We start from the raw sequence: 22,500 nt of genomic DNA, 5'->3' as shown, positions 1-22,500 counted from the left end.
TTGTCGTATAGGGTAGTTCGTATTAATAGATTTTCTTTTCTTTACTTTTGTTTTCTCCACCTGCTCACAATTTGCTTTTAACTGGTTGAAGAGAAGTTTCACAGTTAATGGAAGCATGTCTTTCTATATCATAGTTAGAGAATCACTGTCTGTACAGAATGCAGTTTCTGTTATTCGTGTCCACTTACTATGGTGTTTTACTGCATGTATAACCTATACACACAGACACAACACACATACGGGCACAAACGCGTGTTTATACACACACACACACACACACACACACACACACACACACACACACACACACACACACACACACACACACACACACACACACACACACACACACACACACACACACACACACACACACACACACACACACACACACACACATATATATATATATATATGTATGTGTGTGTGTGTATTTTTCTCCTTTTTTCTTAACTGCTGACGGCATAATACCTTTATTTCAAGAAACCGATCATTTCATACGTAGAATACACCATTGCTCAAATTATCTTTTGTTTTACCGTTGATAGTATTGTTAGTTTTAGTTTCATCCTCAAAACAAGACCTACAGTTGTCTTTGTGGAAGCTGTCGTGATCTGCCATTACAGAAATGTGACATAAACCCTATATATTTCTTCACGATCCGTGCTATAAATATCACTATATTTTTTCTAATTCATTCCATCTTATTTATTCATTTATTATTATGTTTCGGTTAATGTGAATATCACACTGATGTATTATATATATATATGGAAAATTTCGGTGTGTAAATTTGCCTGGTGAGTTCTACAAAGTAACAAAAAAGAAATAAGTGAAATCAAAATGTTATATGCCTAGAGTAATTTTATAATTTCCTTTAGCGATAAGACATATAATTGAGGGATTCATACGTGTTGTATCCTCAGTTATAAAAAAAAAGATATATGAATTACAAATTGCTGTGAATCTAAGTCTAAAAAAATGTATATGCCAATTCCACTTGCCAATAACTGCAACGATTTTATTCTACAAATATTTATATTTTGTAATACATTCGTACAATTTTAAAAGCCCTTGGATAGTTATCGGTAAAAATGAAGGTGAAATATATGAAGCTAATGAAGCATTTTCTTCATAGAAAATCCTTCAAATTATTTAACAATAAATTTTCTTATTTTTGTTAATTAAATATATAGTAATTCTCTAATTATCATAATTTCGTCTTGGTTCCGTGTTTGTCTACAGGTAGATTTAATAATTGTGTAAGGCTTCCGACAATGTCATTAGAGAATATTTTATCAAAAAATATATATTTTAAAAGGAAAAAATAACTTGTTAAAATGTATACGAATTTGACCAAGTGAAATGAACTTTTTATCATCATTTGACTGACCATTGCGCCGTCAATCCGGTAGCGTTTACAAAAAATGTAAATATATCCTGAGTTATCATTTATACTCTTGTTATCGCGTCTGCAGATATTTCAGTCATTTGCCATTTCATCTCGAAGAACTGTATGTTGTCTATTTACAATGTCTGAATATTTACTGAAAGAGTGATATGTTATGTTTTCTCAGGATGCATCTCCTGTATCATTTTTTAAAACTATTCAACGTATGTACCTCATTTAGCTCAAATAAGAGAGGGAGAGATTAGAGGAAGAGGAGAGGAAAGCGAGAGATAGATATAGAGGGATAAGGGGAGGCAAGAAATGGAGGGTAGAGGGATAAACAAGAGAAAAGGGAAATGGAAGACGGTAGATCAGATCTGTGGAGAGAAAAGGGAATTGGCGAGGAAGTATTGAGGATTGGGTCGGTTACGGACAAAGGGAGAAGAGGAGGATGGAGGAAAGGGAATGAAAATCATCCAAGGTGCGTCCACACGTTTAGGTATTGGCTGTCGATCAAACCCTTATGCCAGATGATGAGGCTAAGCAGAAATGTAAGCGTTGTCATGAGCGAGCACCATGGGTCACCGTCACTGCTCGTGTGTGTCTGTCTAGCATTAGCAGTCTGGCGGGACAATGGTATGATATGATACTGTCACACTTTCTACGAAGCTGCTGGTTTACCGTCTGAGCTGTGGTTATTTATATAGTTACGACCGTATGCTTAAAAAAATGTAGAATCCACTTTTCGAAGCGTAAAATCCTCCACTACGGAATGATACCACAAAAATTCAACTGGCATACCAAAATACGGCAAGAGGATAATACATTTTTTGAAACTGACTGTCCCAAAGTTACGGGAAGACTTCCTACAACCGTGAATAATCTAGCATAAGAAAACTGTCAAGGATGATTTGCGTTACACAATTTCTTTAAGCATACGACCGTCTGTCTCACTCTCCCAGTAAACATGAGTAGCCATGCGTTCAAGGAGAAAAGGTGCATGAGACAGGAGAGTCTTGTCACATGTCAATAAAACTAACGGCAGAACCATTGTTTGTAGAATGTAAAAACGGCAGTGTTTATGGACAGATAATGTTCATGTGCCCTGCTTGGTTATGAAAGGTTTACCGTCTAATAAAATCGTTCGGGTTTGGATTCACCCGCATGTAGTTTGTGATATCCAATTAACATCAATATTGCAGATCCTGTGAAATCATTACATGGCTTCCCCTTTCACTTCATACAAATCCATTCTTGCACCATCACTTTTCGCACACTAAAGGAATTATAATGCTGTATAGTGCCACTTTCTTGGTTTTGCATTTTATCTTTCTGTATACCATGGCAATGCACCGCACTGACTGCTACAATAAACTGACTACAACCGAGTACGGATTACCAGCACGTGGACACCGGCTTACCATTTTGCCCAGTGACGTCTTGCTACCCAGAATATGATAATCGTTTGCCCGATGGACTCTGTTCGAGTGGATGGATGCATGTTCATCGACATGTTTCACAAGTCAAATGTACCAAGAAATCGTTCTCATAATAAAAGAGAAAAGTGATTGTTATTTCCTTGTCCTTTTAGAAAATGCACGACCTATGGCTTAAGGTAAACGAAAAGTGTGTGAAGAACACTATACAATTGGTGAAGTTCAGTTAAGGAATGACAATGGGCAGGAAAAATGCACAATTCTATTCATGTGCATTGTGTATCATTACCGATCTGCTGGTTACTCAAGAGGCGATAAAAGGCCAAAATATAGCAAAGGAATTCCATCCACATCTTTATTTAGAACTTCATTATGTGTGGGTACATTCTGTTCCTGAGGCCAAAGTATGAACCCAGGTAACCGAAAAACATTTTCTTGTCCTCTCTCTCCTTGATGGCAGTAATCAGCTGGGCATCGAGCGCCTCCTGGTCCTTCTTTCGCTGCTCAGAAGCAACATATTTCTGCAAAGCAAAGAATTTTGGATATAGTGGGAGATAAAAAGAAAAAGCTTTTATTTTGCGGGATTAGAGAACAAGCTGGTTTGCCTAGCATCCTAAGAAATTTATTTTGGATGGTGGTAGTTTAATTCTTCGTAAACTTGCATAGAACATTGAACAAATTTTTATTACTGTATAGAACCGCAAAAATCAAAATGGCTTAGCAGCATTCCGATTCCCGAAGGGTTACGTGGAGAACATGTCATAAGCTGGCAGAACATTCCCTTGTTATTAATGAAGTGAAAATCCAATGGCACCTATGACGACGGGCAACTGAACTTACCTCGGTCTTCTGTCCAAAGATATCTCCCTCCTCCTTCTTGGAGCGCACAGTCTTTCCTCGCCGGAAGTACCTGTCGTTAATGTGTTTTGGGATCTCGACCTTGGAGATGTCAAGCTTTGTGGCAGTGGCAATCAGGTAGATTTGATTGACACGGCGGAGTGGGCAGGCATTGATCTTGAAGGGACCTGAGAAAAGTGAATTATGATTTTGTAGTACAAGTTTAATCTTATTTGCAGCTTATTTTTCTAAAGTTAAGAACCTGACATTTATCACAGTAAATATAAACCAAGACAAGACAGAGAAAGGAGGGAGAGCAAAGAGGAAGAAGCAAGGAGGAAGGAGGGAGAGCATAGAGAAAGAAGCAAGGAGGAAGGAGGGAGAGCATAGAGAAAGAAGCAAGGAGGAAGGAGGGAGAGCATAGAGAAAGAAGCAAGGAGGAAGGAGGGAGAGCATAGAGGAAGAAGCAAGGAGGAAGGAGGGAGAGCATAGAGGAAGAAGCAAGGAGGAAGGAGGGAGAGAATAGAGGAAGAAGCAAGGAGGAAGGAGGGAGAGCATAGAGGAAGTAGCAAGGAGGAAGGAGGGAGAGCATAGAGGAAGAAGCAAGGAGGAAGGAGGGAGAGCATAGAGGAAGAAGCAAGGAGGAAGGAGGGAGAGCATAGAGGAAGAAGCAAGGAGGAAGGAGGGAGAGCATAGAGAAAGAAGCAAGGAGGAAGGAGGGAGAGCATAGAGAAAGAAGCAAGGAGGAAGGAGGGAGAGCATAGAGAAAGAAGCAAGGAGGAAGGAGGGAGAGCATAGAGAAAGAAGCAAGGAGGAAGGAGGGAGAGCATAGAGGAAGAAGCAAAGAGGAAGGAGGGAGAGCATAGAGGAAGAAGCAAGGAGGAAGGAGGGAGAGCATAGAGGAAGAAGCAAGGAGGAAGGAGGGAGAGCGTAGAGGAAGAAGCAAGGAGGAAGGAGGGAGAGCATAGAGGAAGAAGCAAGGAGGAAGGAGGGAGAGCATAGAGGAAGAAGCAAGGAGGAAGGAGGGAGAGCATAGAGGAAGAAGCAAGGAGGAAGGAGGGAGAGCATAGAGGAAGAAGCAAGGAGGAAGGAGGGAGAGCATAGAGGAAGAAGCAAGGAGGAAGGAGGGAGAGCATAGAGGAAGAAGCAAGGAGGAAGGAGGGAGAGCATAGAGGAAGAAGCAAGGAGGAAGGAGGGAGAGCATAGAGGAAGAAGCAAGGAGGAAGGAGGGAGAGCATAGAGGAAGAAGCAAGGAGGAAGGAGGGAGAGCATAGAGGAAGAAGCAAGGAGGAAGGAGGGAGAGCATAGAGAAAGAAGCAAGGAGGAAGGAGGGAGAGCATAGAGGAAGAAGCAAGGAGGAAGGAGGGAGAGCATAGAGAAAGAAGCAAGGAGGAAGGAGGGAGAGCATAGAGAAAGAAGCAAGGAGGAAGGAGGGAGAGCAAAGAGGAAGAAGCAAGGAGGAAGGAGGGAGAGCATAGAGGAAGAAGCAAGGAGGAAGGAGGGAGAGCAAAGAGGAAGAAGCAAGGAGGAAGGAGGGAGAGCAAAGAGGAAGAAGCAAGGAGGAAGGAGGGAGAGCAAAGAGGAAGAAGCAAGGAGGAAGGAGGGAGAGCAAAGAGGAAGAAGCAAGGAGGAAGGAGGGAGAGCAAAGAGGAAGAAGCAAGGAGGAAGGAGGGAGAGCAAAGAGGAAGAAGCAAGGAGGAAGGAGGGAGAGCAAAGAGGAAGAAGCAAGGAGGAAGGAGGGAGAGCAAAGAGGAAGAAGCAAGGAGGAAGGAGGGAGAGCAAAGAGGAAGAAGCAAGGAGGAAGGAGGGAGAGCAAAGAGGAAGAAGCAAGGAGGAAGGAGGGAGAGCAAAGAGGAAGAAGCAAGGAGGGAGGGAGAGCAAAGAGGAAGAAGCAAGGAGGGAGGGAGGGCAAAGAGGAAAAAGCAAGGAGGGAGGGAGGGCAAAGAGGAAGAAGCAAGGAGGGAGAGCAAAGAGGAAGAAGCAAGGAGGGAGAGCAAAGAGGAAGAAGCAAGGAGGGAGAGCAAAGAGGAAGAAGCAAGGAGGGAAGAGGAACGGGGAGATAGGGAAAGAGGAAGAAGCAAGGAGGGAGAGCAAAGAGGAAGAAGCAAGGAGGGAGAGCAAAGAGGAAGAAGCAAGGAGGGAGGGCAAAGAGGAAGAAGCAAGGAGGGAGGGCAAAGAGGAAGAAGCAAGGAGGGAGGGCAAAGAGGAAGAAGCAAGGAAGGAGAGGAAGGAGGAAGAAGCAAGGAGGGAGAGCAAAGAGGAAGAAGCAAGGAGGGAGGGCAAAGAGGAAGAAGCAAGGAGGGAGGGCAAAGAGGAAGAAGCAAGGAGGGAGGGCAAAGAGGAAGAAGCAAGGAGGGAGGGCAAAGAGGAAGAAGCAAGGAGGGAGGGCAAAGAGGAAGAAGCAAGGAGGGAGGGCAAAGAGGAAGAAGCAAGGAGGGAGGGCAAAGAGGAAGAAGCAAGGAAGGAGAGCAAAGAGGAAGGAGGGAGAGCAAAGAGGAAGGAGGGAGAGGAAAGAGGAAGGAGGGAGAGGAAAGAGGAAGGAGGGAGAGGAAAGAGGAAGGGGGGAGAGGAAAGAGGAAGGGGGGAGAGGAAAGAGGAAGGGGGGAGAGGAAAGAGGAAAGAGGAAGGAGGGAGAGAAATATCATCTAGAAATATAACAGAAATCACAACTTTCAGACACCATGAACTACTACAAGATTAAACCAAAATTGTAAAATGCCCCCCATCCCTTCTAACAACACCAGCTACTCACCAGTAACCAAGCACAGGCCGCTGACTAGCCTCTTCAAGAACACCACCTTCTTGCCCTTGTGAACACCAGCAACAATGATACACACAGTGCCTGGGGTGATGGAAGGACGGAGGCGCTTGAAGTTGGTCCTAGGTAGGGGAGGAGAAAAAAAAGGTAAATAATTCTTCCATTGTGGTTGTATTATCTTGCAAGACTTGTTTCCCGACCAATGACAGATCCGATACTGCTATAAAAAGATGCTTAATCAATATAACACACAGAGCTAGAACATCATCAATTATATTCTCCAGTTTTTGTTTTTTTTATTAACCCTAATCCCTCATCATCTACATACTTGGGCTTCCTCTTGCTGATGTATTTCTTATTCAACTGAGCAGCATAGTAGGCAGGCCTCTTGTTCTGAAGGACACGACGGGCATTGCCATTGTTGGCACCACCAATAGGCTTCACAATGTAGTTCTTCCTTCTGATGATTTCCTAAAAAAAAAAATAATTTGTTACCCTATTAATATATAAACCCATTTTATGAGTACGTTTACACTTATTTTGCATTGATAAAAACCTACTGCTATGAGTAAACCTAAGTAGCTTTTTTAATGCTAAAGTTTTTCAAAGGCTATAAAGCTAGTAGATATTTTAAAGTAATTGGCATGAAAATTAATTTGTATACCAAAGTGAATCCTTCCTCTTTACAATGAATAAAAGGTCAGTAGTTATCCATTTTCCAAAAATATTTGAACTAAAGTTTTACATAAATAAATTACACATTTGTACACAATCATCTCTCAAGGAAACACTTCAAACACATTTGTTGAACTGAATATAGTAACTGGGGTAGGAAGGAGGATGGGGGAATGGAAAAAAAAAAGTAAACTTTCTCCATCCAATCTATAAATGTCACTAAAAAAGAAAAGCAACAAAGCACTATGCACCTTGTGCAACTTTTACACAAACTTTGATAGTAAACATGTGTATGCCACAACATTTTGGCTGCATAATGGGAAGACTCCCTGTAGACATCCCAGACTTCATTCCCATGGACATCATTCAAATGCCAAGTACTTTACAATGAAGGATATTTTTTCATCTAAAATATACCATGAATTTGTTATAACTGTCTCCACCTCTGGTAAAATTAATGAAAGGCCTGTAGTGAAGGATACTTCATAAAGAAGTCTACAGGTGGCAATCACATTTTGTGTGGCTGTACCTAGATGTGTATTGTTTAGGTGACCTCCCATAGCAGTGGGATCAGCAACCAGCTAAACACCTGTTTGTGGAACTAGAACCACCACCACCTGCAGGAAGAGGTTGGTGCCGCACATGACAAGCAAATGTAGAGCCCTACACATGCTTGTCCCTGTGTCTGGGACAGCCTTTTGGTAGATGGTGTTGGAGAAATTGCATTTTTAAAGTTTCTTTGGCAACACTTCATGGAGGCTCTCCAGATTGTTGCATTAATGCACCTCAACGTTTGAAAAAGCTTAAGAAAATAAAGCTGACAGCCAGAAGCTATCACATAACATACGTTATATACAAGTTTTGAATGATAAACCTACCTTCTTGCCCTTCCAGATCCTGTAGCAGCCAGCCTTAAGGGGCTTCTTGCCCAGAGGTTCCTTCTGCTTGGGCTTCTTCTCCTTAACTGGCTTAGGCTTGGTCTTGTCCTTAGGCTTGGTACCTTTTGGCTTCCTTTCCCTAAGGAGCTCCAACTTGGTTTTGGGCTTGACAGGCTTGGCTTTCACATCCTTAGCCTCTGCCTTTGCGACCTTGGGTTTGGCTGCCTTGGCATCAGCCTTAGGCTTTTCTGCCTTGGGTTTCTCAGCCTTGGGCTTAGCAGGTGCCTTTTCGGCCTTTTTCGTGGCCGCAGGCTTCTTTGTCTCCACCATGGTCTGCAGCAAAGAAAAATTGTCAGTACAGACGTAGAATTATTTTCCTATGAAAGTATTAGAAGACCAATTTATATTTGTCCCTGTACATCAATCAGTTTGCCTAATAAACCTCAATATACTTGATATGCTAGAGTATAAAAAAAATCTTCCAACCCAAAATATGCCATTGGAACCTTAGATCAATATCCATTTACAAGAGTGAGACTCTCCGGAGATGAAGATGTATTATGTGAAGCTTTACTACTTTGTTTATTCCCTCGATGGAGTGGGTGGTGGGAGAAATATAGTTAAATGATTGTGTGTTGACTACTCCTTTTGACCTGCAATTTCCCTTGTAACTTGCTTGCCCTCCCTTACTATGTTATTCATGTCTGTTTTTTAAATATGGATGGATTTTTCATTGTGTTATGTTGGAACTCAAATATCTGCAAGAAAAAATTGATATGCAACAAAAACTATCTTAACTGAATCATGATAAGGTCACAGCATGTGTTTTCCAACCCGGTCAGGGCCATGCTTTTCATTAATGGTGGGGGAGGGAGGAGGGGGGTTGCATGGTTTCCCCCACACAACCTACATATTTGCATTGCAGGCAGTGAGAGGAATCCAACAAAACCAATATCATTGCAATCCATCATGTGGGACTTAGAAACAATTACCCTACGCCCTTAAGGATTCATCTGTGACGCAATTTATCCTTTATACAAATTACCAATATTTATCGAGAATCTCTCATGTGGGGAAAAAAACTCATTACTGACACTGTCACAACATTTAACACTGCAAATCGACAATGGAAACAAAATCAAAACTGAAAGGCTATCCAACTGCTAGCTACAACTGGAAAGTTTACAAGTTGCGCTGGGGAGTAAGTATGCTGCTGTTCAATTTGAGCTGCTACAGTTTCCTATCAAAAAAGTGTGGTATGGGCAAATTTCATATTTCTTTGTAATTTGAAGATACACAAAATCAAAGATAATTTTCTATGCCCTAATTTGTGGCTGTGCATTTGCAGCCCAGCACCTTAAATAAGTGACCAAGGAAGACCTCGTTTACATGGCACAGCTCCTGCCGTGACTAGTAATTCACATGCGCGTCAACAATAAACTTTCCCAATCTGGTCACCAGCCACGTACCCCAAAAGCCGAACTATAGGCACACTTTGAAATTGAATTGGGTTGCTCAATTTAAAAAGTAAATGCCAATCTGCAAACCAGACCCATGTTAAGAAAATCCAAATCTCATTTACTCTAGAGTATCAAAATCGTGATCACATTGAACAAGGTAATAATTTAGAGTAATTAGAGGAATGAACGCAAACTATTAACGGTTAATGTAAACTGCCGTGTTTAATGACGTCGAAGGGCCTAATCCATCAATGAAAAGTCATTCAATTTGCAAGTTCCGTAAAAAAAAAACACGATGTTACTTTGGTCGAAAGCACATCCACGCTTGTCGGCCTACAAGTCGATTCAAGATTACTTTTGTGTCCTTCCTTGCGCACTTCCTCTACCTCCCGGCTAACACCACCTCGCAAATCCAATGCACTCTCGAATATTTTCACTTATTTTAACTTATTCGCACTCGAGAATTACTTCGAATTTCAAACCCTCGTGTACTCGCTAAGGAAAGGTTTGTTTACATCCACAGGCGGCTTCACCGTTCACTTCCCCAGCATATATCTGACACTCGTCCCTCCACTATCTCCCTTATTATTCACCATCTACACTCTCCAGGATTCTCACTATCCTCTTATTCCCCTTCAGAGTGAATTTCCTTTACCGATGCAAGAGATATTCACCGATATTCACTGTAAACTCAAGCAAAAGGACATGGACTCACGTTCTCTCCGTCCAGAAAGAACTCAAAAGGCAGCCGCTAGATGGCTCTGCGATGACAACACCTTTGGAAAATAAATATCGTCTGTATTTTCTCTATGATTACCATGTTTAATTATGCCAGTCATTTATTTGGTATTTTTTCATTCTATTTTTATTTCTTTTGAGGTATGAATAATCTCCGTTGAATATTTTATGTAAATAGATTGAGGCAGTAAATCAAAGAGATGATGTATATAAATGTAATTCTTTTCGCATTGTTCTCATCAAAAAATAAATATTTAGATAACACAAAATAATTCTACAAATAAATTTCATTAATACGAGCAGTTAATCCTGGCCTAATCAAATCAAAATGTCATATATGTAAAAGACATGTTTACTTCGGCCAGCTGATAGTAGAAGGAGAGAGAGCGTGTCCAAGAATCTTCACTGTTTAATCTCCAGGAACTCAAATACAATGCATTGGATGAGAAAAATAGGGCGCCTGAGCGTACTCGCAGCCACTGCAGGAGGAGCTATAGCTGGTTATGTCATAGCAAGTGAGGAAAACCGAAAAACCGCTTTGGCTTCATGGACGACGGGTTACACGCCTTCCGTCAAGTGGGACTGGAATTGGGACAGGTGAATAGATCTCTTATTTTTCGTCGTTTTGGGGAATTTCAGGGTACTGCAGGACTGGTTTTGCCTAAGGATTTTGAAACTTATAGTTTTCTTTTATTGGTATGTTTGTGTTTGTAACATTCTCTACTCACACTTTCACTCAAGTCATTTATACATTCACTCATACATACATGCTTACTCATACACTAACATATATTCAGATACTTGTTTAAATGCACAAGCAGACACTTGCAGTAACACATACAACCACTCGGACACACACGAGCAGACACTTACAGTAACACAGACTAGCACTCAAGCACACACTAGCATTCGGACACTATCAGACAATTGCAGTAACAAATACAAGCACTCAGGCACACACTACCACTTAGACACACTAGCACTTGGGACACACACTAGTACTTGGACACACACGAGCAGACACTTAGGGTAACACAGACTAGCACCCAGACACACACTAGCAGACACCTGCAGTAACACACACTACCACGTAGACACACACTACCACGTAGACACACACTAGCACTTGGGACACACACTAGCACTTGGACACACACTAGCACTTGGGACACACACTAGCACTTGGGACACACACTAGCACTTGGGACACACACTAGCACTTGGGACACACACTAGCACTTGGGACACACACACACTACCACTTGGGATACACACACACTACCACTTGGGACACACACACACTACCACTTGGGACACACACACACACTACCACTTGGGACACACACACACACTACCACTTGGGACACACACACACTACTACTTGGGACACACACACACTACTACTTGGGACACACACACACTACTACTTGGGCCACACTCACACTACTACTTGGGACACACACACATACTACCACTTCGGACACACACACACACTACCACTTGGGACACACACACACACTACCACTTGGGACACACACACACACTACCACTTGGGACACACACACACTACCACTTGGGACACACACACACTACCACTTGGGACACACACACACTACCACTTGGGACACACACACACTACCACTTGGGACACACACACACTACCACTTGGGACACACACACACTACCACTTGGGACACACACACACTACCACTTGGGACACACACACACTACCACTTGGGACACACACACACTACCACTTGGGACACACACACACTACCACTTGGGACACACACACACTACCACTTGGGACACACACACACTACCACTTGGGACACACACACACTACCACTTGGGACACACACACACTACCACTTGGGACACACACACACTACCACTTGGGACACACACACACTACCACTTGGGACACACACACACTACCACTTGGGACACACACACACTACCACTTGGGACACACACACACTACCACTTGGGACACACACACACTACCACTTGGGACACACACACACTACCACTTGGGACACACACACACTACCACTTGGGACACACACACACTACCACTTGGGACACACACACACTACCACTTGGGACAAACACACACTACCACTTGGGACACACACACACTACCACTTGGGACACACACACACTACCACTTGGGACACACACACACTACCACTTGGGACACACACACACTACCACTTGGGACACACACACACTACCACTTGGGACACACACACACTACCACTTGGGACACACACACACTACCACTTGGGACACACACACACTACCACTTGGGACACACACACACTACCACTTGGGACACACACACACTACCACTTGGGACACACACACACTACCACTTGGGACACACACTACCACTTGGGACACACACTACCACTTGGGACACACACTACCACTTGGGACACACACTACCACTTGGGACACACACTACCACTTGGGACACACACTACCACTTGGGACACACACTACCACTTGGGACACACACTACCACTTGGGACACACACTAGCAGACTCTTACAGTAGCAAATACAAGCACTCAGACATATAAGGAAAGTTTCCAACTAGGATTGTTTTGTGTGTGTGTGTGTGTGTGTGTATATATATATATATAATATATATATATATATATATATGTATATATATGTATATATGTATATATATATATATATATATATATATATATATATATATATATATATATATTTAGTACTGAAAAACTTTTCTCTTAATGTGACATAGATATCCCAGGAAAAATCTGGTAATTCTTTACAGTACACCAGTGTGTCCCGAGCTCGATGTCACAAACAAACAATAGAGCTGAAACTGGGAAACAGCAAGTGGAATTGGGTTGAGAGCCTCGCAAAAATCCTTGCAGGACATGAAATTGAAAGCTTATCTTTAAAAAAAAATGTCTTTTGTCAGTAGCTATGGGTTCAGTTGCTATGCTAGACATTTCCCTTTAAGTGTAGAACAGCAACCAAGTTTAGGTTTTACAGTGTATCCTGTACAAAACAAAAGCTTTTGAAGTAACTCTCCTCCTATTAACACTTTATTTTGACATTATCATACTATTTGCAACACAACTGATGTTCAAATTATGGACTGTTTGTTTCTCTTTCACAGGGACTAGATTCAAAAGGTATTCTGTCCTATTATGTATGATGGTTATCAGATTAATATATGTGTTGTAAGGTAGTGAGTTAACAGATTAATATATATGTTGCAAGATAATGCCAAAATCAAGGATGATTATAATATATTTTCTTACTGAACTGTGCCTTGCTATATAAGAGACAGTTGTTGTCTTTTACCAGAGGGATAAGGGCCTGGATTCCATGCTAATCATATGGCCCCTGGATATCCACACAGGAGAGATGTGTCCCTCTTCCTTTCCTACTAATTTCTATATTTGCCATTTCTGTCTAATTTTCTTCTTCTATTTCAACACTGATTTGTAGACTTCATATCCCCCCAAGATTTTAGATAACGAATTGAGAACAAAATATAAAGGTATCTAATCTTACGTAAGCTATCTGTTGGAAATGAAACTGTCCATGTTAGCTTAAAGACACAAAGTATTTACACTACTGACTAATAGGAACAGTTTGAAATATTTAACTACTATTAATCTGAATAACTGGTGGAGGTGATTGTGCAGCTTTTGTACTCATGTGTTATTGCCAGTTGAACAGTGTAATCCTTACCTTCATCAGGTGAATATTACTGTGCAGCAGCTGTTGAAGATTTATCTGGGAGCCTACAATGTGCTCTGTGATTGTGCATCGTACCATAAGCCTGGCTGATACCTTTCCTTTCCTGAGCCTTTTGGGTATGTCCAAGGCTTTCAGGATGAGCAAAGAAAAAGACAGGTGTGGTTACTGTTAAGTGTTCATAATTAATTTAGTCCTCATGAATGCAGGTTCTGTCTGTCTTGGAACACTATGTATAAAGCAGCACACGGCACTGGACCATTTCGTATTGTCACTTGCACTTATGACTAGCCTCAGTCTCAGCCTTTTGATAGTAATCAGTGACAAGTTATAATTCTCAGCAAGCAGGTGTATACCTCCTGTTATTGTTTTGCTAACATTATTTTGCAGTGTAGTAGCAAATAATTAGGAATTTGAAAAGTCATGTATGTAGAATTTCCTGATAACTTAAGATGTGTTTTGCAAATGTCTAGATTTTTTCAGCCCTCTTGAGTCATCACATGAAAAAGTTACTGTTAGTGAATGGCATTATATAAGCAGATACACAGAACACTGATGTTTCTTCCTTTGAAGAAGACTGGTTAGGTTGGGTTTAATATATCATGCATTTTTCTGTCACCATTTGTAAAAATCTTTATTGCCCAGAAGGCTTAGCCATACCAAACACATTTTACAAAAATAATGTAGCTAAACATGGTTTCCTAATCCTCTAACTTTTCTTCCTTCCCTGCCAGGCGAGGAGTGCACAGTTTAGTGAAGCCTCCAAAATCCAAAGGCGATGAAAATAATAATAATCTTGATGGTCACGATGATCGCTATGAAAAAGTCCGTCCCACTGCTTCTCGGCATTTGATCTTCATCCGTCATGGACAATACAACCTCGAAGGACCTACAGATCATGAACGTTACCTCACCAGTCTGGGTATGGTATCAAAACGCAATTGTTGTATGATATGCATATAGTGTATTTTACAAAAAAGGGAAAAGACTTGTACTAAAGACTGGTACAAAAGTTTATAAATAGATTTCCTTTCACTCTCAAATGAAGCCATATATTTGATGAAAAGAAATTTATTTGATGAAGTCTTGCATTTAATAAAAATCTTTTCCTCCATGCGTATGTATGTTTGTGTCTTGTCTGTCTGTGTCTGCATATGTTTGTATGTATTGGTAATATTACATCAAATGAATAGTCAGAGCAGTTGATTACTTACAAAATTCTTTTCCTTTTCACTCAGGTCGAGAGCAAGCAGCTTTGACAGGACTACGCCTTCAAGAACTCACCTACCCATACTCTCGTGTCGTCTACTCAACAATGACACGTGCCACAGAAACTGCAGAAATCATCCTTAAAAAACTAGAAAATGTTGAAGTAATTGAAAGATGTGATTTATTAAGGGAAGGAGCACCAATACCCCCAGAGCCTCCTATTGGGAGCTGGAAGCCAGAGATGCACGTAAGAAGAATTTCGGGAATTTAGCCTTCAGCTCATGTGATTTAACATATTTAGATTTCATCCTTTTTTTCTTCTTCTTCTTAAAAAAAAAATGATATATAAATATCAGCCTTTCAGTTAATTGTATAGTTATGTAATATAAATCATATGTTTATTGACCTATATTATGACATTTACAAATAAGAAAAGATAATGGTAATCCCATTTCTCTCAGAAGTTTTACGCTGATGGCGCGCGCATTGAAGCTGCCTTCAGAAAATACATTCATAGAGCTCCAGCCTCCCAGGAAAAAGATAGTTATGAGGTCTTTGTGTGTCATGCCAATGTTATTAGATATTTTGTGTGCAGGTGAGTGTCTACTCTGTGGCAGCCTGTTGTAAGGTTATAATAGGATTTTTTTTTTTTTTTTTTTTTTTTTTTTTTCCATGACAAAGTGCTAATATGTAATTTCTTTGGTAATGGAAGTATATAAGTTTGTTATAGTTTGTTATACTATATGATAATTTTCTGAAACAGTTATTAGCAGTTGTCTTTTCGTAGGCTATATACAAAAGCACTGTCGAAGTCATAATTATGAAATGAAGTCATTAGAAAATTCCCAAGATTGTTGTCTATATTGCATTTTTTCTTTTTGTAAATCATAGATGAAATTTTAGATGATGGAAGATATGCATATTTAGAGATGTCATTACTTGTATATATTGGTATTCATTGGTATTGCTTGTCAGGATTGATATATCTTTTACTAGAAAGTAAAAATTTACCGAACCTCAAACCCTGTCCCTTACAGAGCTCTCCAGCTACCCCCAGAAGCATGGTTGCGCCTCACTCTACACAATGGCAGCATAACACATCTTGTAGTTAGACCAGATGGCCGGGTGGGCCTTTGGCAACTAGGGGAGTGTGGGTACATGCCTCCTGAGAAGCTCTCTCGAACATAGAGCAATCAGCTTCTCAATTCTCTTGCAGTGCGCTTTGTGTGTGCAGACCATGTTGGAAACAATGAAGATACTGAATTAATGACAAATTAATGGCATCTGGCTATTAAATTTTCTTCTATGCTGTTGGCACTTTTAATGAGACACTATTGATTTGCAATTATCTCAGGAAGGTGAACATATGATTTTAACCTTTTCAAGGACCAGGATATGATTAATGTTTTCCTTGATATTTTAAAGTTTTGCTTTGATTACCTATTTTAGGATGAAGACAATTTTGATAGTTCTGATTGATGAAATGACGTAAATTCTTTTCTTGTAATAGTGTTTTACAATATAAACTGATTTTAGGGTCCTACGGATAATGAGGGTAATATCTGTATACTACAAATCATATATACACTTCCTTTTAATAAAATATTATATTTTTTGAATGTTTGATTACCATATTCTTATCCCTTTGAAGCCTAGTTTCACCAGTTGAGAGAAATTTAAAAAAAAGAGAGAGGTTACCACTTGGGTTTCATTTTTCACAGGCCTCAGTCATGGCTGCAACTGTTGATATAATCAGGTGGGTCTGTTGTTTTTGCAGCCATGCCGAGAGGATGAGGAAAGTTTGGTGAAAGTTCTCATCAAAGTCTCAAGCAATACATCCTTTAAAGTTGTCAGAAGCATAGCATTAATTTGATTTGGTGGTAGAAGGTAGAGGACTGGTATTGTCAGAATTATACATTTAAAGTTTACATACATCAATAGACCTGTTGCTCTTGAAATATATAAAAATTTATGATGGTAAAGGTACACTGTCTAGGCTCAATTTTACAGAATAATTTTTAATGTCAGGTAATCTATCTGGAATTATACCTTTTCACCTCCCCCCCCCAAAAAAAAAAAAATAATAATAATAAATAAATAAATAAAAATAAAAATAAATATTAACAAACCACTTTTACCTCTGTGCTCTTAACATGCAGGGAATATATGTATACATAGCATATCCAATGATTCTTTATTAATACTTTTATTAATCCTATTTGCATGTAGATGGCTTCACAAGCATCTTATACTATGCCTACCTTATCTTGCCTGTTTACCCCATTCCTTGAATATTCAGGGATGATTATATATTACTGTGATTAATGTTATCATTTATAGGGATCTCAAGATGATGGTACTGTTAATAAAAAAGAATAGTTATGATTTTGTTATTAATACCACTATCAACGGAAAACTTTTTTCCTAAATTTAAGGAATGGCATAAAGATATCCCATAGGCATAGTTATTGACTTCTTGGCCAGTAAGTGCCTGTGTACGTGGGAAGTTGTGGGAAGTAAAATAGTGCAGCCTTTGTGTGTGACGTGTATACGGACTTCCAATAGTTTCATATTTACTTTCAAGTATATTGTATATTATTTTTTTATTGTATATATATATTTAATTTTTATTGTATATTTATTTATATATTTTATTTATATATTGTGGTTGTTAGTTCTGTAGTCTGTGCAGCACAGAAATATCAAATGAAAAAGAAGATTCAACCAAGAAATTACCATTTACCATTTAGTATATCAACAAAAATGTTATTTACATATCAGCACAACATGCTTTACCTTTTCATAGAAAGCTAGTGGCATCTTCCAGTAGCCAGAGGTATTTTATTATCTATGGACTGTCCTAATTTAACTGTCATGACATGAATAAAATGTGTGTAATTTCTTTAACCATTATTACTGAGGTGATTTTGGTGATCTCAACTGGCGATAAACAAGGCAAAAGGAGTATTGAGGCGAGAGATTAGAAATGGTGCTTTTGAAGAACTTGCAGTTTAAAACAATAGAACACTCATATTACCATTTATAAGCTGAAATGTTTATATTCATGTTCAGTTGTATGTGACAGTGGGCGCAAGCTACTGTTCTGATATATACCATCTTCCATACCAACACCAACACACACAACGGAAAAAATAAGATAAATAAATTCCCTTACTTGCATGAGAGTTTGTGCATGGATACATGCATACCACTTCTTGAAGTTAACACAATTGAAGTCTATGCAAAAAAATATCACTCATTACTTATTGAAAAAAGAAATTTTTTTTATTCATATTGTTTCTTCAGTAACCTCAAAATGTTATTATTAAACAAGAAATAAGTGCACCTTGGAAGGCGGCTGCATCAGTTCCCTGATAAATATAAATAAAACTGATACAGCAATTGAGCACAATACAAATATCATGATCAGCATTTGTGTGTGTTTTATAGTAAAATGATTCTGGCTTTTCATATTTTTCTATTCTGCTGCTTATTCTTTGTCTCTCAGCTTCACATTTTTTTCTCTCCTGCCCCCCTTTCAATCACCATTCATCTGCCTGTGCTTCCTTTCATATAATATCTTCCTATATTTACAGATTTTTTAAATTTACTAACCCCCCAATCCCTTGCCCGTTGTCATGGGGGGTTTGGAGATGGGGACAGAGACCCAATGCTGGGGATCTCCCCTACCTTTGGCCTCAGCCCTTGACTCAACTAATTTTGCATTGTCTTTTCTCCCTCCTGCTCTTTTGTTTCCATCCCTTCTCCATCCTCATGAACTATCCACTTCCTAAGGTGTGAGAACGAAGGGATGAAAGGTGGACTTTGTACCAGTGCCATGTCGGCAGTCACTTTGAGTTATGGAATTTGAGGGTGGGTGAGGGGTTTCGGTGTCATTTTGCGGCTCAATAGTTTTGAATATCTTCAAGAGTTTCTGTAGTGCAGTTGGTTGGAGAGTTTAGTGAGACAAAGGGTGGGAAGAGGAGAATGGAGTCTGAGAAGTAGAGGCAAAGGTAAGTGGAGCTGAGTGTGTGGTAGGAGAAGGGGTGGAAAGTGTAGTCTATCTGCTGCAGGTAGTGCAGGGAGGGAGAGGGGAAGGTGTTGGGGCTGCAGTAGAAATTGGAGTGTCTGGATTTAGAGTGGCAAAAGAATTTGACTGGGGGAGGTAGGAGGTAGAAGTTGGGAAGTAAGATGTAGGAGAGATGGGCATAGGGGAGGGTGTAGGAACATCTTGAGAGGGAGGGAGAGGGGCAGAGCGAGCGACATTACTTGAGTAGGGAGACTAGGGAGTATGAGAAAACCCTTGTTGACGTGCTTCCTGTCTGGCTTCATGTAGAGTGAGACCTAGTCTGTATCTGAGAGTTGCCACCTCAGACTCAAACTTGCAGGTGGGGCAGCCTCTATAAAATACATTATGGGGGCCGCCGCCGCAGTTAGCACAATTGAGTGACTGTGCAGAGCAGTTTGATCGGTTATGACCATAGAGGGCACATAGAGGGCATCAGGCTGTGGAATGGCAGTGTTTGGCAGGATCAAAGTCTATATAAGTACTTATATAGACCTTGGGCAGGATGTCCTAAACGCTAACAGTTTTGACATTGGAGGGAGGAAGTTGATAGGGTCGGATAGGGAGGGATTCTCCACCAATGCAAATATTAAAGGGAAGGTCATGTCAAAGGAAAATAATTTTGGCAATGTTGGTGGGGTTCTTATGATGACCTCTAGGAGGAATGGAGTAGCTCTGTACTGATATTACATCATAGTCTGTGAAGCAGGCAAGTAAGTTCTCCACAATCTGACCAATCTTTGATATAGATAGGGCAGTTTGCTAGGGAGATAGAGACAGTTCCATACAAGTATTAAGAGTTGGATGAGGTTCTGCAGGAATGGGGTTGCCAGAGAGATCAATTAGAGTTGATAATGCTATAGCTTGAGTTTCAGATTTAACAATGACAAGACGGGAACGATCGGGTTGGCAATGAAGAGACTTTGCCTACTTGTTTTGATGACATTGCTAAAAGAGAAGTGCTGTCAGAGTAAGGAGCTGGGGGCAGGGGGATCACGAAAAATCGGTCTCATTTGGCTGGGCTAAATAGAGTATTTAAGATATTTGTAGAGTTGGGGATGGTAGAAGGACGGGGACGTATGGAAGAGAGAGCATTGTTGAGGGGGATAGTATTACGGAGAGTTGGACATTAGGCTGTAAAGTTGCGGTATGGGAGGATGGGGTGATTGGTGAGGAAGGTTCTAGGGTTAGAGTTGAGGAAGTTGGGAGAGTAGGAATGTCTTCTGGAGATTGAGTCTCGCTTTGGGTGGGTAATGCACTAGTAGGCATTAAGGAGTGGGTAGTAGTTACAGTGTTCAGAGTCGTGGTCATAGGAGAGCGTGGGGTCGGGGAACCGGGAGAGTTTGAACTGATGGGGCTATCTGATGAAGGGGCAAACCTCATTGCCCCTAATACCCATCTTTAACATTTTCAATATTACCCATGATAGTTGATGCATAGTAACCAACTGCTAACTCAACCACCCTTTACTTTACCTTCCTATAGTGTTACTTGACCTTGGATGTCTAGCACATTTGTTTTGCTCTTAACCTTCTACCATTTTATTTATTGAACTAGTGATTTATATTGCATAATTTGATTATAATTTGCAAGTAGAAATTATGTCAATTGAATGGTTACATTTTTGCTGTTTTTATTTATGTATATCCAAATATATTTAAGATGAACACAATTCTCTCCTCTCCCTCTCACTCCCTCTTCCACTAAGAACACAATAAATAGATAAAAGATCCACTAATTATGTACAGGAATAAAAATGATAGAATATCAACATGATTTTATTTCTCATTTATCTGGCGTCATTATTGATAAAACAAACACAACACAGTACTTAAAATTTCTACAGTGACCAATATTTTACTTTTTTCTTATAAATCTTACATTCATAACAACCAATAAATATACAGAAAAAATGCTTATGAACAATATATTATGAGCACCCATGAACAAGAAGTATATACATCTTATGTCAGTAATGGTTAAAAATTATTTGCATATGATTAAAGGATTAAATTATGCATAAAATCAGCTTCCATATATAAATATTTTCTCTATGTACATCTGGATAGAGAGGTAGTGAGAATGCACATGCATGGAAGCATAAACAGCATTTGCTTGTATGCTGTGAGTGTGACACTACGTGTTTAATCATGAGAGAAGGAAAGGAAAGTGGAAGAAGGTGGGAAATGGAGAGAGGAAGAGAGAGGGAGAGGGAGAAATGAATTATTTAAGATTTAGTTTTAATTCCATTTGTTACAATGGATATTGTTTGCTGGGACATACTGTCTGTTCCATTTCGTTTTGGTGTCATTTTGGGACTCGAGCAGAAAGTTTTGAACATCTTCAGGAGTTCATGTATTGGAGTTGGTTGGAGAGTTGGAGACTGGTGTCAGAGGAGTAGAGGCATAGGGAAGTGGGATTGGGGGTTATGTCCCCTATGTAATGATCCTCTTTCAGTTCCACACATTGTCGTCCTGTCCATGCCTTGATATAGCCCACACCTCTGCTTTCCCCTACCTATCCTCCCAACCTATCAGACATCCTTACAGAATCCCACACTTTCTGCTTTAACAACCTATTCTCCTTCCTCAGATGCATACATGTCCTTCACTTGGTCTAATCCCCTTACCTAAACCCACCATAACCCATTCAGTCATCAACTCCTTTACCCATCTTTAACATTTTCAATATTACCCATGATAGTTGATGCATAGCAACCAACTACTAACTCAACCACCCTTTACTTTACCTTCCTATAGTGTTACTTGACCTTGGATGTCTAGCACATTTGTTTTGCTTTTAACCTTCTACCATTTTATTTATTGAACTAGTGATTTATATTGCATAATTTGGTTATAATTTGCTAGTAGAAATTATGTCAATTGAATGGTTATATTTTTGCTGTTTTTATTTATGTATATCCAAATATATTTAAGATGAACACAATTCTCTCCTCTCCCTCTCACTCCCTCTTCCACTAAGAACACAATAAATAGATAAATACATCCCCTAATTATGTACAGGAATAAAAATGATAGAATATCAACATGATTTTATTTCTCATTTATCTGGCGCCATTATTGATAAAACAAACACAACACAGTACTTAAAATTTCTACAGTGACCAATATTTTACTTTTTTCTTATAAATCTTACATTCATAACAACCAATAAATATACACAAAAAATGCTTATGAACAATATATTATGAGCACCCATGAACAAGAAGTATATTCATCTTATGTCAGTAATGGTTAAAAATTATTTGCATATGATTAAAGGATTAAATTATGCATAAAATCAG

At 39.8% G+C, this 22,500-nt stretch overlaps 4 protein-coding genes across 18 annotated transcripts in view; 2 read left to right on the top strand and 2 right to left on the bottom strand.

Moving 5' to 3' along the window:
* The window catches only part of LOC113826506 (regulator of G-protein signaling 9-binding protein), a 12,283-nt gene extending 9,327 nt beyond the window's left edge, over window positions 1-2,956 (top strand). For all 3 annotated transcript variants that reach the window (XM_070144443.1, XM_070144444.1, XM_070144442.1), the window contains one exon: window positions 1-2,956. This exon is cut by the window's left edge and continues 903 nt beyond it. The gene's annotated coding sequence lies outside the window, so the exon portion shown is untranslated.
* A 211-nt stretch (window positions 2,957-3,167) lies between these two features.
* Window positions 3,168-10,287, bottom strand: RpL6 (ribosomal protein L6). Of its 6 annotated transcripts, none has more exons than XM_027379385.2 (6): window positions 10,150-10,287; window positions 7,975-8,307; window positions 6,750-6,892; window positions 6,416-6,543; window positions 3,667-3,851; window positions 3,168-3,347 (listed from the first exon to the last, which is right to left on the bottom strand). In XM_027379385.2, the coding sequence occupies exons 2-6, from the start codon at window positions 8,302-8,304 to the stop codon at window positions 3,186-3,188; spliced, it is 948 nt and encodes a 315-aa protein (XP_027235186.2). In that variant the 5' UTR covers window positions 8,305-8,307; window positions 10,150-10,287; the 3' UTR covers window positions 3,168-3,185. The 6 variants fall into 6 exon arrangements, with proteins under 6 accessions (XP_027235186.2, XP_070000539.1, XP_070000540.1 ...); XM_070144438.1 differs by having other exon boundaries at window positions 10,090-10,155; XM_070144439.1 differs by having other exon boundaries at window positions 10,109-10,154.
* A 225-nt stretch (window positions 10,288-10,512) lies between these two features.
* On the top strand, window positions 10,513-16,744 carry LOC113826502 (serine/threonine-protein phosphatase PGAM5, mitochondrial). Of its 3 annotated transcripts, none has more exons than XM_027379406.2 (5): window positions 10,513-10,769; window positions 14,656-14,843; window positions 15,160-15,377; window positions 15,595-15,725; window positions 16,168-16,744. In XM_027379406.2, exons 1-5 carry the CDS (start codon window positions 10,606-10,608, stop codon window positions 16,316-16,318), a joined length of 852 nt encoding a protein of 283 aa, XP_027235207.1. In that variant the 5' UTR covers window positions 10,513-10,605; the 3' UTR covers window positions 16,319-16,744. The 3 variants fall into 3 exon arrangements, with proteins under 3 accessions (XP_027235207.1, XP_027235206.1, XP_070000538.1); XM_027379405.2 differs by having other exon boundaries at window positions 15,592-15,725; XM_070144437.1 differs by lacking the exon at window positions 10,513-10,769 and adding an exon at window positions 13,944-14,080 and having other exon boundaries at window positions 15,592-15,725.
* Window positions 16,745-22,236: 5,492 nt separating this feature from the next.
* LOC113826498 (uncharacterized) overlaps window positions 22,237-22,500 on the bottom strand; it is a 9,956-nt gene continuing 9,692 nt past the window's right edge. For all 6 annotated transcript variants that reach the window (XM_027379391.2, XM_027379394.2, XM_070144434.1 and 3 more), the window contains exon 9: window positions 22,237-22,500. This exon is cut by the window's right edge and continues 1,258 nt beyond it. The gene's annotated coding sequence lies outside the window, so the exon portion shown is untranslated.

This window comes from Penaeus vannamei, chromosome 32, assembly GCF_042767895.1.
Source record: "Penaeus vannamei isolate JL-2024 chromosome 32, ASM4276789v1, whole genome shotgun sequence".
Lineage (NCBI taxonomy): Eukaryota > Metazoa > Arthropoda > Malacostraca > Decapoda > Penaeidae > Penaeus > Penaeus vannamei.
Note: the sequence above shows the minus strand (reverse complement) of the source record. Positions and strands in the feature narration are given on the sequence as shown.

Bases quoted from the DNA above. Each gene is read 5' to 3' on its own strand.
- RpL6 (XM_027379384.2), bottom strand. The intron at 6,893-7,974 runs GTAGGTTTATCA...TTTTTTTTTTAG, and splicing joins GGATCTGGAAGGGCAAGAAG to GAAATCATCAGAAGGAAGAA. The intron at 3,852-6,415 runs GTGAGTAGCTGG...CACTTTTCTCAG, and splicing joins CGGCCTGTGCTTGGTTACTG to GTCCCTTCAAGATCAATGCC.
- LOC113826502 (XM_027379405.2), top strand. From the start codon at position 10,606: ATGCATTGGATGAGAAAAATAGGGCGCCTGAGCGTACTCGCAGCCACT. The intron at 10,770-14,655 runs GTGAATAGATCT...CTTCCCTGCCAG, and splicing joins TGGGACTGGAATTGGGACAG to GCGAGGAGTGCACAGTTTAG. The intron at 14,844-15,159 runs GTATGGTATCAA...CTTTTCACTCAG, and splicing joins ACGTTACCTCACCAGTCTGG to GTCGAGAGCAAGCAGCTTTG.